General features: G+C 46.9%; 1 protein-coding gene across 3 annotated transcripts in view; it reads left to right on the top strand.

The window, feature by feature from the left end:
* LOC139749403 (uncharacterized) overlaps positions 1-17,515 on the top strand; it is a 172,903-nt gene that overhangs the window by 66,945 nt on the left and 88,443 nt on the right. For all 3 annotated transcript variants that reach the window (XM_071663219.1, XM_071663216.1, XM_071663218.1), the window contains exon 2: positions 10,262-10,385. In XM_071663219.1, the coding sequence (XP_071519320.1) occupies positions 10,262-10,385 (124 nt within the window). The remainder of the gene's footprint in view (positions 1-10,261; positions 10,386-17,515) is intronic.

Genomic DNA, 17,515 nt, shown 5'->3' with positions numbered 1-17,515 from the left:
GGCACGCTTCTCATCATCCTGTATGTTCAGGCCCCGATCGCTCAAAATCTTTTTACTCCATCCTTCCACCTCCAAATTGGTTTCCCGCTTCTCCTTGTTCCCTCCATCTCTGACACATATATCCTCTTTGTCAACCATTCCACACTCACTCTCTCCATATGTCCAAAACCTTTCAACGCACCCTCTTCTGCTCTCTCAACAGCACTGTTTTTATTACCACACATCTCACTTACCCTATTATTACTTACTCGATCAAACCACCTCACACCACATATTGTCCTCAAACATCTCATTTCCAGCACATCCACCCTCCTCCGCACAACCCAATCTATAGCCCACGCCTCACAACCATTTAACATTGTTGGAACTACTATTCCTTCAAACATACCCATTTTTGCTTTTTGCTTTCCAAGATAACGTTCTCGCCTTCCACACATTTTGCAACGTTCCCAGAACCTTCGCCCCCTCCCCCACCCTGTGACTCACTTCCGCTTCCATGGTTCCATCCTCTGCCAAATCCACTCCCAGATATCTAAAACACTTCATTTCCTCCAGTTTTTCTCCATTCAAACTCACATCCCAGCTAACTTGTCCCTCAACCCTACTGAACCTAATAACCTTGCTCTTATTCTTATTTACTCTCAACTTTCTCTTTTCGCACACTTTTCCAAACTCACTCACCATCTTCTGCACTGCTCCTCCCTAATCTGATGCTCTATACATGCCTTCACACTCTTCATCAATACCCTCATATATTTACCAAATGGCGTCCTAGCTACGTCTCTTCGTTGTATATCAACTGGCTGTTATATTTCTCTCTTGTGTCTCCCCTGATGATGTGATTATGACACGAAAGTGCACTTGGGAACTTATGGTGTTTCATTTTCCCCGTGGACTCATAGGAATATATATATATATATATATATATATATATATATATATATATATATATTTTCTTTGTCGCTGTCTCCCGCGTTTGCGAGGTAGCGCAAGGAAACAGACGAAAGAAATGGCCCAACCCACCCCCATACACATGTATATACATACGTCCACACACGCAAATATCCATACCTACACAGCTTTCTATGATTTACCCGACGCTTCACATGCCTTGATTCAATCCACTGACAGCACGTCAACCCCGGTATACCACATCGCTCCAATTCACTCTATCCCTTGCCCTCCTTTCACCCTCCTGCATGTACAGGCCCCGATCACACAAAATCTTTTTCACTCCATCTTTCCACCTCCAATTTGGTCTCCCTCTTCTCCTCGTTCCCTCCACCTCCGACACATATATCCTCTTGGTCAATCTTTCCTCACTCATTCTCTCCATGTGCCCAAACCACTTCAAAACACCCTCTTCTGCTCTCTCAACCACGCTCTCTTTATTTCCACACATCTCTCTTACCCTTACGTTACTTACTCGATCAAACCACCTCACACCACACATTGTCCTCAAACATCTCATTTCCAGCACATCCATCCTCCTGCGCACAACTCTATCCATAGCCCACGCCTCGCAACCATACAACATTGTTGGAACCACTATTCCTTCAAACATACCCATTTTTGCTTTCCGAGATAATGTTCTCGACTTCCACACATTCTTCAAGGCTCCCAGAATTTTCGCCCCCTCCCCCACCCTATGATCCACTTCCGCTTCCATGGTTCCATCCGCTGCCAGATCCACTCCCAGATATCTAAAACACTTCACTTCCTCCAGTTTTTCTCCATTCAAACTCACCTCCCAATTGACTTGACCCTCAACCCTACTGTACCTAATAACCTTGCTCTTATTCACATTTACTCTTAACTTTCTTCTTTCACACACTTTACCAAACTCAGTCACCAGCTTCTGCAGTTTCTCACATGAATCAGCCACCAGCGCTGTATCATCAGCGAACAACAACTGACTCACTTCCCAAGCTCTCTCATCCGCAACAGACTTCATACTTGCCCCTCTTTCCAAAACTCTTGCATTCACCTCCCTAACAACCCCATCCATAAACAAATTAAACAACCATGGAGACATCACACACCCCTGCCGCAAACCTACATTCACTGAGAACCAATCACTTTCCTCTCTTCCTACACGTACACATGCCTTACATCCTCGATAAAAACTTTTCACTGCTTCTAACAACTTGCCTCCCACACCATATATTCTTAATACCTTCCACAGAGCATCTCTATCAACTCTATCATATGCCTTCTCCAGATCCATAAATGCTACATACAAATCCATTTGCTTTTCTAAGTATTTCTCACATACATTCTTCAAAGCAAACACCTGATCCACACATCCTCTACCACTTCTGAAACCACACTGCTCTTCCCCAATCTGATGCTCTGTACATGCCTTCACCCTCTCAATCAATACCCTCCCATATAATTTACCAGGAATACTCAACAAACTTATACCTCTGTAATTTGAGCACTCACTCTTATCCCCTTTGCCTTTGTACAATGGCACTATGCACGCGTTCCGCCAATCCTCAGGCACCTCACCATGAGTCGTACATACATTAAATAACCTTACCAACCAGTCAACAATACAGTCACCCCCTTTTTTAATAAATTCCACTGCAATACCATCCAAACCTGCTGCCTATATATATATATATATATATATATATATATATATATATATATATATATATATATATATATATATATATATATGTGTGTGTGTGTGTGTGTGTGTGTGTGTGTGTGTGTGTGTGTGTGTGTGTGTGTGTTGATATAGCTTTACTGGGTAATGCACGGAAGATGAGGTCGTCTAGGGGCGAACATGTACGTACAGGAGGAGGGAGACTGTGGTGGTGGGAAGAGAGGAGGCAAGTGAGGTAAGGTGAGGAGTGGGAGGCAGTCTTGGTCGAAGGAGTCCCGCGGTGCTGGGGTGATTGCATGAGGTGTGAAGCAGCAGGAGCCCAGGAGAGAGAGAGAGAGAGAGAGAGAGAGAGAGAGAGAGAGAGAGAGAGAGGACTGAATATTGTCCGTACATCCATCGTTTAAATGAGAAAGAGAAACGAAAAGAAAATAATAAAATGCCTCCTAAGGATCGTACTTGAATGGTGAGTGTGTGAGGAGGGAGGGAGGTGTAGCGAGGACCAGGTGCCATCTCGTCACTTTGTGTCCACTGCCAGTCTTGTAAAGTGAAGGACCTGGTTAATGTGGTGTTCTACCATCACACTTATCCACAGGGTTTTTTTTTTTTTTCCACAAGTCCTGTCGCGTCACTGCCTTAAGTACTGTCGCTGAGGCTGTGGCACTGGCACTGTCCTCCTTGGCACTGGCCTGGCCTGGGCCCTGGACCCGTAGCTGAAATGGGAGTGACTGATACGGTCCCTTATTGGTGGATGTTACCTTCATACACACACACACACACACACACACACACACACACACACACACACACACACACACATCAGCATGGACGTTGAAAATGTCATTTACGATAAACCATTTAAAGAAGAGAGAAAAATTGTGATAATGCAATAACTACGTTTGATCATGTGGTAAACAAGGACAAGACAAGAGCAGAAGTGAGACGAGGTAATAGGAAGTCATGGTGGACTGTGGTAACGAAATTGTGAAATGGGTTTTCCTCATCCATGAACCAGGTTATTGTAGTCAGAGGTTCTGTGGAGCATCAACATAGATGTCTCAAGCCGAGCTCATCATCACTGGACAAAGTGTGAAGACGGAGGGAGGAGGGATTGAGTTAAGATATGTCAAAATGCCAAAGAAGCCTTGTGATGTGCTGTGACCTAGCTACATGGATGGAACTCCAGCCAGCCAGTCATTCAGCACTTACCCAAGATGGAAGAAGAGTACACTAAGATAAGAAGGGATGAACGAAGAGACTTTGAAAAGAATAGTGAGAGCAAATCAGAGAGGCAGGGTAAGGGAAAAAAAGGTCCAATACTTCAACATAAATGAGTCATTGAGTCTTGTGTGAGTTCAGGCGTAGCTTATCAGTCTAATACGGGAATGGAAGAGGGAAGAGGAATGGAAGAGAGAGGAGTTGTGGAGGAGGAGGGAAGGATTATGTGAGGTGCTAAATTATGAGAGGAAAAGTATAGCCTAACACCAGCCAGGTGGAATGGAGCGGAGTTCTCACAAAGCAGTGGGAATATCTGTAGAGAAAGAGAGAGAGACAGACATAAACAGAATATGAAATGGTCTTGGCCATTACACGAAGAATCATGGTACAGATGAAGCTTCACCGTATAGTTCAGGGTGTCGCTGGAGAGAGATAGATAGAGAGAGAGAGAGAGAGAGAGAGAGAGAGAGAGAGAGAGAGAGAGAGAGAGAGAGAGAGAGAGGAGCGGAGTGCCATGGAAGTGGAAATGGACAAACGTCACGCCATTCTAAAACAAAGACGACCGGAAAAAGTGGGGGGTGTCTGAACTTTGATAAGAATGGTCCTGCTAGCGACAGTGACATTGTTAGATTTGGGAAAAAGACCAACAGAAAGCAAGGAGATGACTTGCATGCTGAGGAAGAATTACACCAAGTCTCGCGTAACAATCCTCTTAGATTCTACGAGAGAGGGAGTTCAGTAATTGGACGAAAACGATTGCTGGATGGGTTTTTGCTTAGATTCTACGAGAGAGGGAGTTGAGTAATTGGACGAAAGCGATCGCTGGATGGGTTTTTGCGTAGATTCTACGAGAGAGGGAGTTCAGTAATTGGACGAAAGCGATCGCTGGATGGGTTTTTGCTTAGATTCTACGAGAGAGGGAGTTGAGTAATTGGACGAAAGCGATCGCTGGATGGGTTTTTGCGTAGATTCTACGAGAGAGGGAGGTCAGTATTGGACGAAAGCGATCGCTGGATGGGTTTTTACAAAGATTCTACGAGAAAGGGAGTTCAGTATTTGGACGAAAGCGATCGCTGGATGGGTTTTTGCTTAGATTCTACGAGAGAGGGAGTTCAGTAATTGGACGAAAGCGATCACTGGATGGGTTTTTGCTTAGATTCTACGAGAGAGGGAGTTCAGTATTGGACGAAAGCGATCGCTGGATGGGTTTTTGCTTTCTTTATCTGGACTGCTTGAAAGCATTTGACACTGTTGGACCGTATGGGAGGCTGATTAAGAAACTGGATCACATGGCAGTATTAAAGTGGGGACTCCTCCGCTGGATAGTTTGTCTTCAGGAAGGGAACAGAAGATATGAATGAGAGAAAACCTCGAAATGAGTCAAGGTCACTAATGGGGCACCGCAAGGCTCCATCCTTGGGACCAGTTTTATTTTTGATCTCTGTGAACGAATGTGTGCAGAGGTTGCAAAAGGGGCATCGGGGGGAGACGTGAAAAGCTAAGGGAAGTGCATGAGCTTACAAGGGGACCTAGACACACTCCCTTTGCCTGATACATGGTTAAGTATATGAAAAGAGGATCTGTCACAGCGGAAGACCCACCCCTTCGATATGAATATCATCGAACATGGAGTAAATTGTGAGAATCTCTTTGTGTAAGGGACTTGGGGAGTCGACGTTGCTCCTAATTTTTTGTCACCCGAGTCCCACCTTGGGAGAATGGTTAAGGGGACCAAGTGTCTCTGTGCAAGAAGGAGAGTTGCATTCAAGTTCACTACTTACACCAGGGCAAGAGTAGACTATGTATCTTTAAGGCCTGCTCGCAGCACCTGAGGAAACACAAGAGCTGATAGAGAAGGTCCAGAGGAGGGCGGCAGTGATTGGACCAGAATTACGAAGGTTGAGTTACACTGTGGAGGTCAGAGGTCACCAGTTGACCAATGTGGCAGAGAATCAGTTTGACGATGTCTTCAGCGGCGTATTTCTGCGATGGATGCTGAGTTGCAAGAAGCAGAGAAGATAAGTGTGATAGGAAGCAAGAAGAAGCAGAGAAGATAAGTGTGATAGGAAGCAAGAAAAGAGTAGTTAGAAAAGATATTAAGATGTACTTTTATAATATGAAAGGGGCGGATGATTGGAATATACTGCGTAATGCGTTTGTAGACGGAGACAGATTACAATGGGGGTCCCCCACCCGTGTAGAACTCCTTCCCCATACCGTACACACACACACACACACACACACACACACACACACACACAGACACACACACACACACAGACACACACACACACACACACACACACACACACACACACACACACAGACACACACACACACACACAGACACACACACACACACAGACACTGCAATTTTGATAGATTTAACAAGGTCCGCGTGAGTCTTCCTGCCGTCCATCGGTGTTCGAGGGCTGGTGGAATATTCCATCCACCCCTCAGCCAACCCCCTCACCCCTCACCCCTCACTCAACCCCCTCACTCAACCCCTCACCCCTCACTCAACCCCCTCACTCAACCCCCTCACTCAACCCCCTCACCCCACCCTCACCCCAGCACGTAACTGGAAAACATCATATCATGACAGAACACGTGCTGTCTGCCCGTCATGGGTGGTCTCTCTCTCTCTCTCTCTCTCTCTCTCTCTCTCTCTCTCTCTCTCTCTCTCTCTCTCTCTCTCTCTCTCTCTCTCTCTCTCTTTCCCAGCTTCTTAGCGTAGTGATCCATTGGTGGTGTTGAACAGCACTCTGGGTGTGTGTGTGTGTGTTGTTGTGTGTGTGTGTGTGTGTGTTGTGTGTGGTGTGTGTGTGTGTGTGGTGTGTGTGTGTGTGTGTGTGTGTGTGTCAGCCAGGCTCCCTGTCAGGCGACACCCACTCACTCACCCTGCCTGCTGACTCGCACTTTATACAGCCTCACTCACTCACTCACTCACTTACTCACTCACTCACTCACTCACTCACTCACTCACTCACTCACTCTTACTCCCTCCCTCCCTCACTCTCTCACACACTCACTCACTCACCCACTCACTTATTCCCTCACTCCTTCACTCCCTCACTCACTCACTCACTCCCTCCCTCACTCACACACTCATTCATTCCCTCCCTCCCTCACTCACTCTTTCAATCCTTCTCACTCCCTCCTTCCCTCACTCACTCACTCACACACTCATTCACTCCCTGACTCACTCCTTCACTCCCTCACTCACTCTTTCACTCACTCACTCACTCACTTCCTCCCGACCACTCTCCTTCCCTACCCCCCATCCAACCAGAACCCCTCCCCCATCCTCCAGCCTCAGGACCTCCTAACCTTACCCCAGCTCCCCCAGGCCACGCCCCTGGTCTTGCGTCACCTCGTGAACGCCCTTCCTCCTCGTCCCTCGCCCCCAGGCGTTGCGTCTACCCTTACAGCGGGCGCTGCGTCTTGCGTCATGTCACAGACGATCTCCCTCCCCCCCTCCCCCCTCCCCTCCTCTCCCCCCGAGGCGTCGTGTCCTCTCTCTCTCTCTCTCTCTCTCTCTCTCTCTCTCTCTCTCTCTCTCTCTCTCTCTCTCTCTCTCTTCCATCTCTCTGTCTGTTTGTGTTTATCGCTTACATTTGTCCGAGTGTCTCTCTGTCCTTTTCTTCTACCTCTGTCTGTCTTCGTCTCCCACTCCTGTCTTTGTCTTCCTCTGTCGTCTCCCACTCCTGTCTTTGTCTTCCTCTGTCGTCTCCCACTCCTGTCTTTGTCTTCCTCTGTCGTCTCCCACTCCTGTCTTTGTCTTCCTCTGTCGTCTCCCACTCCTGTCTTTGTCTTCCTCTGTCGTCTCCCACTCCTGTCTTTGTCTTCCTCTGTCGTCTCCCACTCCTGTCTTTGTCTTCCTCTGTCGTCTCCCACTCCTGTCTTTGTCTTCCTCTGTCGTCTCCCACTCCTGTCTTTGTCTTCCTCTGTCGTCTCCCACTCCTGTCTTTGTCTTCCTCTGTCGTCTCCCACTCCTGTCTTTGTCTTCCTCTGTCGTCTCCCACTCCTGTCTTTGTCTTCCTCTGTCGTCTCCCACTCCTGTCTTTGTCTTCCTCTGTCGTCTCCAACTCCTGTCTTTGTCTTCCTCTGTCGTCTCCCACTCCTGTCTTTGTCTTCCTCTGTCGTCTCCCACTCCTGTCTTTGTCTTCCTCTGTCGTCTCCCACTCCTGTCTTTGTCTTCCTCTGTCGTCTCCCACTCCTGTCTTTGTCTTCCTCTGTCGTCTACGAAAGTAGCACACAAGGAACTCAAAGAGAAAGTCAAGTAACATTATTTAGAAAGTTAGGTCATTATAAACGTCAATATGAAACGCATATTGCTGAAAATAGCAAAATAGCTCAAAGTAGTTTTATTGTTATGTTAGAACCAAGTCTTATTATCTGTTCAGTTGTTCTCTTCAATGCGGAGAACAGTGGCTTACTTCAAGACAATGAAGCCACGGCAAAGATCATATATCCGTTATTTACCGTTGGAGACACAGCTCATGTCTTGGATCCAGTCCCATCGCTAGACGAGGAAAACATCCTACAACGTATTGACATGTAGGATGAGGATACAGTATCGTCCCTAGATGGAATGAAAGTAAACAAAATGACCGGCTCAGATAGGTTTTATTACGGTACATTGCCTTCCTTCTTCTTCTTCTTCTTCTTCTCCTTCTTCTTCTTCTTCTTCTTCTTCTTATTATTATTATTATTCTTATTCTTCTTCTTATTCTTCTTCTTCTTCTCCTTCTTCTTCTTCTTCTTCTTCTCCTTCTTCTTCTTCTTCTTCTTCTCCTTCTTCTTCTTCTTCTTCTTCTTCTTCTTCTTCTTCTTCTTCTTCTTCTTCGTCTTCTTCTTCAGAGTCACTTGCCACAAGAAAAGTTACGGAGGACTGGAAGTCGCATGTGTGTAATACTTATGATAATCAGAAAGGTCATATGTCCCTGCCGGAAATTGTTGCCCAACCCGTTTAACATCCGTAGTTGGTCCACTTGCAAGCCATCATTTGGAACGAGTTTATAAACAGTCTAGAGAACCATCACTTATTAAACGATTACAGATCACCATGTTTACCAAATGGCGTCCTAGCTTCGTCTCTTTATATCAACTGACTGTTATATTTCTCTCTTGTGTCTCCCCTGATGATGTGATTATTACACGAAAGTGCACTTGGGAATTTATCATGTTTCATTTTCCCCGTGGACTCATAGGAAAATATATATATATATATATATATATATATATATATATATATATATATATATATATATATATATATATATATATATATATGCCGAAAGTAAAAGAGTTGATGTCTATTTAGACTTTGAGAAGGTACTGGGTGAAGGTCGACATCAGAGGTCACTAGTTAAAGTTAAGTCAAATAGTATAGATGAGGGTTGTACTGAGCTGGTTATAAAGTTGGTTAATTGGCGGTAATTAGTAGGAGTGATTAACGATCAAGTGTGAACATGATTAGACGTTAACAAGTAGTATACCACAGGTTTTACTCTTTGGATTGGTTCTCCTCCTTCCCATACATGTTAAGGACATTGGTAATTTGGCCTGCGTTTTTTAAGATATCAAAAATTCGCAGACGTTACCCATCTGGGAAATGAATGTGCAACCAAAATTGAACGTCTACAGCTTCAAACGGACATAGACAAAGGGACGGGCAGGGGCTCACAAGTGGCAAAAGAATTCTACTATCGGTAAATGTATAGTTTGATAAGATATCGCGTGGTATATAAAAGAGAAGGCAAACTCCAGTATGATTTCTGTTGAGCCACAAAAGGGAAATGAGTAAAAAGATTTTGGGTATAAGAGTCTCAGGTGACTTAAAGCCAATTAAGGCCGTGAGATATGCGAGCCAAAATCTCAGATTCATAGATAAGGCATTTAGAATTCAAGTAAGTTATCTTCATTCTTAACAGGTCACTGGTCAATCGCCACTTTGAATACTGTGCTCATTTTTGGTCGTCCTATTTAAAGAAAGAATGGACAGACAAAATACAGAGATTACAGGGACGAATAACTAAGTTTTCCAGGTTGAATTTGAAGTCATCTTAAGCTAAGAAAAGTGACATACTCATTGAGCATGACCATATGGTACTACTGAAAAAAATCCACACTATTTAGGGAAACCCCACTTTACGGAAACAGCCAAGGCTGCTTCTAAGAATGGGAGTTCTGGGTAAATGTCGTAATTTCTTTTCTTCCGAACAGTTACTCCATTTATACAAAGGACTTGATCCGTCCTTGTATGGAGTACTGCTCTCACATCTGGGGTGGTTCTAGCTCTGTATCTATCCTTACTTGACAGAGTGGAGTCGAAAGCTGTCCGACTTATATAAACTGTCCCAGGCTAACTTCCAAACTTGACCCCTTTGCCCTACGCCGTAATGTTGATTCATTTTCCCTCTTCCATAGGTATCGCTTTGCTTTCTGCACCCGAGAGCTGGCTGCTTGTGTTCCCCCACCGCAAGGTAGACCACGCAATACTGGGCAAGCTCCCGCCTCACATGAATACTGTGTGGCCAACGACATCTCAAAGGTGGGCCGTTTTGATTACTGTTTCTTTCCCTTCTCCTCGAAGCTTTGGAACTCTCTACCTTCTCATGTTTTTCCCACAATTAATGATGATGATAGTAGCAATAATAATAATGATAATAATAATAATAATAATAATAATAATAATAATAATAATGATAATGATAATAATAATAATAATTTTTTTTTTTTTTTTTTTTTATACTTTGTCGCTGTCTCCCGCGTTTGCGAGGTAGCGCAAGGAAACAGACAAAAGAAATGGCCCAACCCCCCCCCCCCCATACACATGTACATACACACGTCCACACACGCAAACATACATACCTACACAGCTTTCCATGGTTTACCCCAGACGCTTCACATGCCTTGATTCAATCTACTGACAGCACGTCAACCCCTGTATACCACATCGCTCCAATTCACTCTATTCCTTGCCCTCCTTTCACCCTCCTGCATGTTCAGGCCCCGATCACACAAAATCTTTTTCACTCCATCTTTCCACCTCCAATTTGGTCTCCCTCTTCTCCTCGTTCCCTCCACCTCCGACACATATATCCTCTTGGTCAATCTTTCCTCACTCATTCTCTCCATGTGCCCAAACCATTTCAAAACACCCTCTTCTGCTCTCTCAACCACGCTCTTTTTATTTCCACACATCTCTCTTACCCTTACGTTACTTACTCGATCAAACCACCTCACACCACACATTTTCCTCAAACATCTCATTTCCAGCACGTCCATCCTCCTGCGCACAACTCTATCCATAGCCCACGCCTCGCAACCATATAACATTGTTGGAACCACTATTCCTTCAAACATACCCATTTTTGCTTTCCGAGATAATGTTCTCGACTTCCACACATTTTTCAAGGCTCCCAAAATTTTCGCCCCCTCCCCCACCCTATGATCCACTTCCGCTTCCATGGTTCCATCCGCTGACAGATCCACTCCCAGATATCTAAAACACTTCACTTCCTCCAGTTTTTCTCCATTCAAACTCACCTCCCAATTGACTTGACCCTCAACCCTACTGTACCTAATAACCTTGCTCTTATTCACATTTACTCTTAACTTTCTTCTTCCACACACTTTACCAAACTCAGTCACCAGCTTCTGCAGTTTCTCACATGAATCAGCCACCAGCGCTGTATCATCAGCGAACAACAACTGACTCACTTCCCAAGCTCTCTCATCCCCAACAGACTTCATACTTGCCCCTCTTTCCAGGACTCTTGCATTTACCTCCCTAACAACCCCATCCATAAACAAATTAAACAACCATGGAGACATCACACACCCCTGCCGCAAACCTACATTCACTGAGAACCAATCACTTTCCTCTCTTCCTACACGTACACATGCCTTACATCCTCGATAAAAACTTTTCACTGAGTCTAACAACTTGCCTCCCACACCATATATTCTTAATACCTTCCACAGAGCATCTCTATCAACTCTATCATATGCCTTCTCCAGATCCATAAATGCTACATACAAATCCATTTGCTTTTCTAAGTATTTCTCACATACATTCTTCAAAGCAAACACCTGATCCACACATCCTCTACCACTTCTGAAACCACACTGCTCTTCCCCAATCTGATGCTCTGTACATGCCTTCACCCTCTCAATCAATACCCTCCCATATAATTTACCAGGAATACTCAACAAACTTATACCTCTGTAATTTGAGCACTCACTCTTATCCCCTTTGCCTTTGTACAATGGCACTATGCACGCATTCCGCCAATCCTCAGGCACCTCACCGTGAGTCATACATACATTAAATAACCTTACCAACCAGTCAACAATACAGTCACCCCCTTTTTTAATAAATTCCTCTGCAATACCATCCAAACCTGCTGCCTTGCCGGCTTTCATCTTCCGCAAAGCTTTTACTACCTCTTCTCTGTTTACCAAATCATTTTCCCTAACCCTCTCACTTTGCACACCACCTCGACCAAAACACCCTATATCTGCCACTCTATCATCAAACACATTCAACAAACCTTCAAAATACTCACTCCATCTCCTTCTCACATCACCACTACTTGTTATCACCTCCCCATTTGCGCCCTTCACTGAAGTTCCCATTTGCTCCCTTGTCTTACGCACTTTATTTACCTCCTTCCAGAACATCTTTTTATTCTCCCTAAAATTTAATGATACTCTCTCACCCCAACTCTCATTTGCCCTCTTTTTCACCTCTTGCACCTTTCTCTTGACCTCCTGTCTCTTTCTTTTATACGTCTCCCACTCAATTGCATTTTTTCCCTGCAAAAATCGTCCAAATGCCTCTCTCTTCTCTTTCACTAATACTCTTACTTCTTCATCCCACCACTCACTACCCTTTCTAATCAACCCACCTCCCACTCTTCTCATGCCACAAGCATCTTTTGCGCAATCCATCACTGATTCCCTAAATACATCCCATTCCTCCCCCACTCCCCTTACTTCCATTGTTCTCACCTTTTTCCATTCTGTACTCAGTCTCTCCTGGTACTTCCTCACACAAGTCTCCTTCCCAAGCTCACTTACTCTCACCACCCTCTTCACCCCAACATTCACTCTTTTTTTCTGAAAACCCATACAAATCTTCACCTTAGCCTCCACAAGATAATGATTAGACATCCCTCCAGTTGCACCTCTCAGCACATTAACATCCAAAAGTCTCTCTTTCGCGCGCCTGTCAATTAACACGTAATCCAATAACGCTCTTTGACCATCTCTCCTACTTACATAAGTATACTTACGTATATCTTGCTTTTTAAACCAGGTATTCCCAATCATCAGTCCTTTTTCAGCACATAAATCTACAAGCTCTTCACCATTTCCATTTACAACACTGAACACCCCATGTATACCAATTATTCCCTCAACTGCCACATTACTCACCTTTGCATTCAAATCACCCATCACTATAACCCGGTCTCGTGCATCAAAACCACTAACACACTCATTCAGCTGCTCCCAAAACACTTGCCTCTCATGCTCTTTCTTCTCATGCCCAGGTGCATATGCACCAATAATCACCCATCTCTCTCCATCAACTTTCAGTTTTACCCATATTAATCGAGAATTTACTTTCTTACATTCTATCACATACTCCCACAACTCCTGTTTCATACATGTCTATATATGTATATGTATACGTTGAAATGTAAATGTATGTATATGTGCGTGTGTGGGCGTTCATGTATATACATGTGTATGTGGGTAGGTTAGGCCACTCTTTCGTCTGTTTCCTTGCGCTACCTCGCTAACGCGGGAGACGGGAATGAGTAAGGGCAGACAGTATGAATTATGTATATGTGTATATGTCTCTATGTCTGTGTGTGTGCATATATATATATATGTATACGTTGAGATGTATAGGTATGTATATTGTGCGTGGGTGGACGTGTATGTATATCCATATGTATGTAGGTGGGTTGGGCCATTCTTTCGTCTGTTTCCTTGCGCTACCTCGCTAACGCGGGAGACAGCGACAAAGCAAAGTAAACAAATAGTAAATAAATATATATTAGGAAAGACTTTGTGAATGCATTATTACTAGGATACATTACACATCCCCTCGCCCTACACACCCAGCCCGCTACACATGGAGGAAGATGATAAGAGATGATAGATGTGAAGGATAAGACGAGATAAGATGGTGAATATTGATGTGATGAATAATGGCTTTTCCATTGATATAAAGGATTGACTAGACTGGTAACATCTTGCGTATAATGCGAACGCAGGGGTTGATACGCAAACATTTGCGTATAATGTGAACGCAGGGGTTGCTGGTGATAATAACATTTGCGTATAATGTGAACGCAGGGGTTGATACGCAAACATTTGCGTATGATGTGAACGCAGGGGTTGCTGGTGGTAACATTTGCGTATAATGTGAACGCAGGGGTTGCTGATGATAACATGTGCGTATAATGTGAACGCAGGGGTTGCTGATGATAACATGTGCGTATAATGTGAACGCAGGGGTTGCTGATGATAACATGTGCGTATAATGTGAACGCAGGGGTTGCTGATGATAACATGTGCGTATAATGTGAACGCAGGGGTTGCTGATGATAACATGTGCGTATAATGTGAACGCAGGGGTTGCTGATGATAACATGTGCGTATAATGTGAACGCAGGGGTTGCTGATGATAACATGTGCGTATAATGTGAACGCAGGGGTTGCTGATGATAACATGTGCGTATAATGTGAACGCAGGGGTTGCTGATGATAACATGTGCGTATAATGTGAACGCAGGGGTTGCTGATGATAACATGTGCGTATAATGTGAACGCAGGGGTTGCTGATGATAACATGTGCGTATAATGTGAACGCAGGGGTTGCTGATGATAACATGTGCGTATAATGTGAACGCAGGGGTTGCTGATGATAACATGTGCGTATAATGTGAACGCAAGGGTTGCTGATGATAACATGTGCGTATAATGTGAACGCAGGGGTTGCTGATGATAACATGTGCGTATAATGTGAACGCAGGGGTTGCTGATGATAACATGTGCGTATAATGTGAACGCAGGGGTTGCTGATGATAACATGTGCGTATAATGTGAACGCAGGGGTTGCTGATGATAACATGTGCGTATAATGTGAACGCAGGGGTTGCTGATGATAACATGTGCGTATAATGTGAACGCAGGGGTTGATACGCAAAGCGCTCCGTGTGTATGAGCCAGGTCTACACCTAGTGTTGCTGTGGTGAGTGAGTCTCTCCACCTAGTGTCGCTGGGGTCCTCTTGACCCACCCTTGTACGGGGGTCTTGACCCACCCTTGTACGGGGGTCTTGACCCACCATTGTACGGGGTCATGACCCACCCTTGTACGGGGGTCTTGACCCACCCTTGTACGGGGGTCTTGACCCACCCTTGTACGGGGTCTTGACCCACCCTTGTACGGAGGTCTTGACCCACCCTTGTACGGGGGTCTTGACCCACCCTTGTACGGGGTCTTGACCCACCCTTGTACGGAGGTCTTGACCCACCCTTGTACGGGGGTCTTGGCCCACCCTTGTACGGGGGTCTTGACCCACCCTTGTACGGGGGTCTTGACCCACCCTTGTACGGGGGTCTTGACCCACCATTGTACGGGGTCTTGACCCACCCTTGTACGGGGGTCTTGACCCACCCTTGTACGGGGGTCTTGACCCACCATTGTACGGGGGTCTTGACCAACCCTTGTACGGGGTCTTGACCCACCCTTGTACGGGGGTCTTGACCCACCCTTGTACGGGGGCCTTGACCCACCCTTGTACGGGGTCTTGACCCACCCTTGTACGGGGGTCTTGACCCACCCTTGTACGGGGGTCTTGACCCCACCCTTGTACGGGGGTCTTGACCCACCCTTGTACGGGGGTCTTGACCCACCCTTGTACGGGGGTCTTGACCCACCCTTGTACGGGGTCTTGACCCACCCTTGTACGGGGGTCTTGACCCACCCTTGTACGGGGGTCTTGACCCACCCTTGTACGGGGGTCTTGACCCACCCTTGTACGGGGGTCTTGACCCACCCTTGTACGGGGGTCTTGACCCACCCTTGTACGGGGTCTTGACCCACCCTTGTACGGGGTCTTGACCCACCTTGTACGGGGTTTGACCCACCCTTGTACGGGGGTCTTGACCCACCCTTGTACGGGGGTCTTGACCCACCCTTGTACGGGGGTCTTGACCCACCCTTGTACGGGGGTCTTGACCCACCCTTGTACGGGGATCTTGACCCACCCTTGTACGGGGGTCTTGACCCACCCTTGTACGGGGGTCTTGACCCACCCTTGTACGGGGGTCTTGACCCACCCTTGTACGGGGATCTTGACCCACCCTTGTACGGGGTCTTGACCCACCCTTGTACGGGGTCTTGACCCACCCTTGTACGGGGGTCTTGACCCACCCTTGTACGGGGTCTTGACCCACCCTTGTACGGGGTCTTGACCCACCCTTGTACGGGGGTCTTGACCCACCCTTGTACGGGGGTCTTGACCCACCCTTGTACGGGGGTCTTGACCCACCCTTGTACGGGGGTCTTGACCCACCCTTGTACGGGGGTCTTGACCCACCCTTGTACGGGGGTCTTGACCCACCCTTGTACGGGGGTCTTGACCCACCCTTGTACGGGGGTCTTGACCCACCCTTGTACGGGGGTCTTGACCCACCCTTGTACGGGGTCTTGACCCACCCTTGTACGGGGGTCTTGACCCACCCTTGTACGGGGGTCTTGACCCACCCTTGTACGGGGGTCTTGACCCACCCTTGTACGGGGGTCTTGACCCACCCTTGTACGGGGGTCTTGACCCACCCTTGTACGGGGGTCTTGACCCACCCTTGTACGGGGGTCTTGACCCACCCTTGTACGGGGGTCTTGACCCACCCTTGTACGGGGGTCTTGACCCACCCTTGTACGGGGGTCTTGACCCACCCTTGTACGGGGTCTTGACCCACCCTTGTACGGGGGTCTTGACCCACCCTTGTACGGGGGTCTTGACCCACCCTTGTACGGGGTCTTGACCCACCCTTGTACGGGGGTCTTGACCCACCCTTGTACGGGGGTCTTGACCCACCCTTGTACGGGGGTCTTGACCCACCCTTGTACGGGGGTCTTGACCCACCCTTGTACGGGGTCTTGACCCACCCTTGTACGGGGGTCTTGACCCACCCTTGTACGGGGTCTTGACCCACCCTTGTACGGGGGTCTTGACCCACCCTTGTACGGGGGTCTTGACCCACCCTTGTACGGGGTCTTGACCCACCCTTGTACGGGGGTCTTGACCCACCCTTGTACGGGGGTCTTGACCCACCCTTGTACGGGGGTCTTGACCCACCCTTGTACGGGGGTCTTGACCCACCCTTGTACGGGGGTCTTGACCCACCCTTGTACGGGGGTCTTGACCCACCCTTGTACGGGGGTCTTGACCCACCCTTGTACGGGGTCTTGACCCACTCTTGTACGGGGATCTTGACCCACCCTTGTACGGGGATCTTGACCCACCCTTTTACGGGGTCTTGACCCACCCTTGTACGGGGGTCTTGACCCACCCTTGTACGGGGGTCTTGACCCACCCTTGTACGGGGGTCTTGACCCACCCTTGTACGGGGGTCTTGACCCACCCTTGTACGGG

Source organism: Panulirus ornatus, chromosome 7 (assembly GCF_036320965.1).
Source record: "Panulirus ornatus isolate Po-2019 chromosome 7, ASM3632096v1, whole genome shotgun sequence".
Taxonomy (NCBI): Eukaryota; Metazoa; Arthropoda; class Malacostraca; order Decapoda; family Palinuridae; genus Panulirus; species Panulirus ornatus.
Note: the sequence above shows the minus strand (reverse complement) of the source record. Positions and strands in the feature narration are given on the sequence as shown.